The following is a 5,408-nucleotide window of genomic DNA, read 5'->3' on the forward strand; positions in this document are numbered from 1 at the left end:
CCAGGTGCCCCACCACAGATGAATGGATCCAAAAATGGTGGTACCTATATACAATGGAATATGACACAGTCATTAGAAAGAATAAAATAATGGCATTTGCAGGGAAATGGATGGGACTAAAATAAATCATGTTGAGCAAGATAATGCAAGATCAGAGACACAAACCACACAGGTTCTCCCTGATCTGCCATTGTTACTTTCACAATGCAATGAGCTATGACATAGTAAACAGGAGGCAAGAAACAAAGGTCCGTGTCTTAAGTTGTCAATTCATTTCTAGATGGCTCTATGTTCCTGACCCCATATATGGTGTATACCCATGCACATCTGAGGGAGTCTAGGAGGAAGGCAGAGATTTGGAGGAAAATGGGTGAAAAATACAGCAGAGGGGTCCATCAGCTACACTGGACACTGAGGAAAGAGAACTAAGCAACTCATGGGCAGTGAGGGAGGGAGGGAAGGAGAGAGAAGAGGGAACAGCTAACACTGTGCAAAAGCAAAGAAAGGAACAATCACCCCATTTGGAAGAAATAGTTCTGTCGTTAACGTTTGTACAGTTCATAAGCTTTGTAGACCAAAATAAAGACAATTTGCATTGTGAATAGTAAAGTGTGTTTGTGACTTTAGCTAAGCATCACTCTGTCACAAAACTGTAAAATTTATGTAATTAGTTAATAAAGAAAAAACTCAAAGGTTTTTGAAAACTAATGTTAAATAAAAATGTTAGGGCAAGAAGAATCAAAGACAGGCATGGTCATTGGAGAATATTCCCGGCAGGTGCTGGTGGCTCACACCTATAATCCTTCTAAGCAGGAGGCTGAGATTTGAGAATCTTCCTTCAAAGCCAGCCCAGGGAAGATCCATCTTGACACTCTGATCTCCTATGAAATCACAGAAAAAGTGGCAGTGGCACTATGGCTTTACTGGTAAAGTTCTAGCTTGAGCACAAAAAGGCTCCAGGACAGTAGCCAAGCCCTGAGTTTAACCCTCAGAACTGGCACAAAAAAAGAAGGAAGGAAAGAAGGAAGGGAGAGAGAGAGCGAGGGAAGGAAGGAGGGAGGGAGGAAGGACAGGAGGAAGAAAAGGAGGGAGGGAGGGAGGGAGGCAGAGAATGAAACAAAAAGAGAGAAAGAAAAAAGGAGAGGAAGAAAGAGAGAAATGAAACAGAAAAAGGTGGAAAGAGAGGAAACAAGAAAGAAAAACGAAGTAAGAAGGAAAGAAAAGGAAAGGAAAAGGGAAAATAACATTCATATTTGCTTAGTTGAATACAGGTGAAATTAAGTATGTAGCACTGATACATTAGCACCTGCTAATGAAGCAAAAAATAACTTCTTGAGAAATGCGCACTGCTGGCTTCTGGCCTCCGTTCACAGACCTCTTTCAGATTCACGTGCATGTGCTGCCTGGTCATTTTCATTGTTGGGTGCTCTTCCTTTGGTTAGTTTGCTGGGGCATAATTATGGGAGCTCAGTCAGACTGCTCGCCCAAGGAAGTTGTAAAACAAGGGTCCATGCCAGCAGAACACTGTCCTGGCTGGGCTGCTGCTGCTGCTGCTTACCCTGGTGGCTTCCAAACTAGAGGTGAAGAAGCAGAGTGTGACTCTTGGACACTGGGCACCCACGGCTGGGCGTGACGTGTCTGGGAGTGTCCTTCGCTCTGAGATTCAATCAGGAAGCTGCGCAGACGACGGAACTTCCTCTGATTGGCTCCCTTAAGACCTTAGAACTCTCCGGATTCTTCTCCAGGGCCAGGGTGACGCCTGACTAAGGAGGGTTGTGGGGAGAGGGATCGGGCACGGAGCTGCGGGCTCCAGCAGAGGGGCCCGGAGCCGCGAGCCGGCCCGGCCTGCCTGCGGGACCCGGGGCTCAGGCGCACTGTGCACTTTCAGGCTCGCGGTCGCTGCTGCGGTCCTCGGGAAGCCAGCATGGAGCGCAGGGGACACTCCGGATCCGCACCCCGGGATACCTGGATTCTGCGGCTGCTCTGCGGGCTGCTCTGCTGGAATGTGGCCGGTGAGTTCAGGTCCCAAGTCGGGAATGGGTGCGATCCGCGTGGGCTTCCCCGTGGGACTGCGCCACGAACACTACAGGACTCCTAGGGCCCCTGTCACCAAGCACAGGGCGCGTCCAAGTCTCCATCCTTGCCAAGCCCAGCCCAGCCCAGGCAGGCAGCAGGCTGCCGGCCTGAGCAGCCATGGAGAAAATAACAGGGAAAGAACCCCAAGTGTAATGGGACTGGACTAGAGCAAAGGAGAGGGCAAAAGGAAAGTTTAAAGGCCAGACCCTTCCTTCCCCTAGCTGAACCACCCTCCTCACCGCACCTTCCCCAGGGCCCCCCCCACCCCGCCGCCTCTCCCCACAAACACCAACACAGCATCTTCCTTCTGCCCTACTGTGGATAGGAAATCCCTAGCACAGGATATGATCAGGCAGGAGATGTGAATTACCCACAGCTGGACAATCTCCTCCCATCTCCTCTCCCTTTACACACAGGGCCACAACCTCCAGGGTACCCCCTGCAGTCTTTGCCTTTGAATTCCCTTCCTCCCATCCCCCCCTCCTTTTTGGGGCTGGTCCTCAGGCTTGAACTCAGGGCCTGGCCACTGTCCCTAAGTTCCTTTTGCTCCAGGCTAGCACTCTAGCACTTGAGCCACAGCACCACTTCCAGCTGGCTTCTTTGCTCTTTAGTAATCGCAGATGAGGTCTCATGCTCGTTCCTGGCCAGTCTTGTTCCCAAATTGGCCCTCAGATCCCAGCCTCCTGAGTAGCTAGGGTCACAGGAGTGAGCATTGGCTTCAACTGGGACCCTAGTCTCCTGAACTCAGATTTGAGTCTAGCAAGGTCTGAGTGTGGGTGGCAGATCAACTTCCTGCCTGGGATCCAAGTGTGTGCTTATCACTCAGCAGGGCCCCTGTGCTGCCTGTGGCTTTGGCTGGCCTGAGTGATAGGACACAACAGTTCCCATTGTTTGAGACCACTGTGGTCTCCTTGGCTGTCCAGTGGGTTCCTTGGGTCATCTGGGCCAGAGTGGGCACACCCTGAAGCCGCAGGTGTGAGCCACAGGTGTGACTTTGAGGTGAGATTGTGCCACCTGGGACTCCTTGTACAGGGCAATCTCAGTCCTGTGCTCTGCAGTAAGGGACTGCTCTAGGTGTGCTGTCCCAAGAGAAGATCCCTGCCTGTCTCCCTTAACCTACTATGGTAAGTCTGACTATTCAAGTCCTACATCACATTCCATGTCTTCATTTCCTGCCATCTTCCCTGTGTGAGAATGCCAGGCTGCCTGATGACTGAGAGAGGCAGTAGCCCACCTCAGCATGGTGCCGCTGAGGCTGTGTCCACTCATTCCCCAGAACCAGACAGCCCCTGTCTCCCAGCCCAGTGCCATGCCAGGCGCTTGCACTGCTGCACACATCTCTGTGGCAGATGGCACAGGCTTCTGAACACCAGGGACTGTCCATTTACCAACGGCCACGAATTCCACACAGCATGATTACCCAGCACACACCTCTCAGGGTCACAGCCTGCCTTGATCATAGGGCCCTGTGGGCAGGGGCAGACACATCAGCCATTCATGGGTTACCTGTGGCTGCTTCCAAGCTATAGGAGCAGAGTCTCTAGCCCGGAAAGCCTGCAGTTGTTACAGTGTTGCCCTTCCTGACAGCCTCTGGAAAGTTCATGCCTGACCCTGGAGCCTTAGTGCATGAGTGCAGTGCAGTGAGCCAGAAAGAAGCATTTATTGATGGGGGGGGCGGGGTTTAAAGGCTCCTCCTTCTGTGAACCTGCTCTCCACTTGAGAAAGAACTGTGGGTCTGTATGAGCAGTGGATCACTTCTGGAAACCTGGCACAGGAGCCAGCTTTTCTGGGAATGGAGCCTTGGCCTCCTGGTCACCCTTCTCTGAGATTTGTCTTCAACTCCTCTGATGCAGCCATATCAGGGTTTGTGGCAAACTTATGATGTTGAGGAAATTTGGATTCTATGAACCTTGGCAGAGCCCTCTGGGGACCAGGCCCCTGGCTACAGCCACCCTTTTATTATATTGACCATTGTTCCCCATTGTCCATATGGAGTAAACACTCTACATGGGGTCTTTGTATTGGGATTGTACTGCCATCTCCTACCACAAGCCCTAGGTATTCAGTTCATTGATCTTTGGAAAACAGAAGCACTTCATTCACTGGCTATTCTTTGTATGCTTGGTAAGCAGCAGTCCTCTATGCCTTCCTATGGAGCAAATTGGACTGGATAGTCTCTAGACATGTTTCATATTTTGTCCACTCTGCAATGCCCTTCTCAGAACTTTGCTTGACACAGCAACCTGGCATTTAAATGACAAAATCCTGTTTTCATGAATAGAGGTATCTGCCTGAGAGAGAGAACAGGTCCAACAGGTCTAGGAATAGGTGCTTTCCCGGCAGGCAGGGCCCTCTCTTGCTCCTCAAACCATGGAGGACGATCTATACTTTACTAGTGCAGAAGAAGGACCAAAAAGAACGTTAATTTTTTCCTTTTTTGCCAGTCCAACTTCCTGAGGGATTTTCTTGGTGTCACAGTCTTGAGGGACAGGGTGTCTCTGGATTTCTTGTTCTTTATCTCAAACCTCATTGTATGTCTTCCCCCACAGATGCTCACTCTCTTTCCTATAATATCACTGTTGTTTCGAGACAGTGGTGGTTTGAAGCTTACGGCCAAGTGGATCAACATACATTCCTTTACTACAACAGTAGCAATGACACGTGCAGTCCTGTGGGTCTATTCGGGATGAAAGTGACTAAAACAGAGGCCTGGCAAAAGCAACCTGATATTCTGAAAGACGTAGGGGACATCCTCAGACAGCAACTGGCTCACATTAAATTAGAGACTGGTACAACCATGGGTAAGTTCCAAATGGTCCTGAGAAGGAAGGAGCAGGTACGGTGGCAGATACAGGGAATGCATGACTTTCATGTAAAAAAAAAAAAAACCCTGGATGTTGATTCCAACAAGTCCAGCATGAAGGCTGTGATGTGGAAAATAGAGGAGAAGAGAGAAAACAAGGGGAGAAACACTGGACACTGCTGGCTCAGGCCTATAATCCTAGCTATTTGGAAGGCTAAGATCTGAGCATCTGGCTTTGAAGCTAGCCCCAGCAGAAATATCTCCAACAAATTGAAAAGCTAAGCTAGAGTGCAAGGTCAGGGTTCAAAACTCTGTAGCAGGAAGAAAGGAGGAGGGAGGAGACAGGGAAGAGAAGGAGGGAAAGGAATGCATGTGTCAAGACCAGAGTCTGCTTTCTTTCCATCTCTTTCCCAGGAGAAGATCCCTGCACCCTACTGGGCAAAATGTCTTGTCAGCCTGAAGGCAATGGAAAAATCAGTGGGTTCTGGCAGTTAGTGTACAATGGCCAGATACTCCTCCACTTTGACTC

The 5,408-nt window shown here is 49.9% G+C and overlaps 1 protein-coding gene across 1 annotated transcript in view; it reads left to right on the forward strand.

The window, feature by feature from the left end:
- The first annotated feature begins 1,924 nt into the window (after window positions 1-1,924).
- Lrp11 (low density lipoprotein receptor-related protein 11) overlaps window positions 1,925-5,408 on the forward strand; it is a 44,596-nt gene continuing 41,112 nt past the window's right edge. The window contains exon 1 of the mRNA XM_013026934.1: window positions 1,925-2,012. Within this exon, the coding sequence (XP_012882388.1) occupies window positions 1,925-2,012 (88 nt within the window). The remainder of the gene's footprint in view (window positions 2,013-5,408) is intronic.

Source organism: Dipodomys ordii, unplaced genomic scaffold (genome assembly GCF_000151885.1).
Source record: "Dipodomys ordii isolate 6190 unplaced genomic scaffold, Dord_2.0 Scaffold98, whole genome shotgun sequence".
In the NCBI taxonomy this organism is placed as follows: domain Eukaryota; kingdom Metazoa; phylum Chordata; class Mammalia; order Rodentia; family Heteromyidae; genus Dipodomys; species Dipodomys ordii.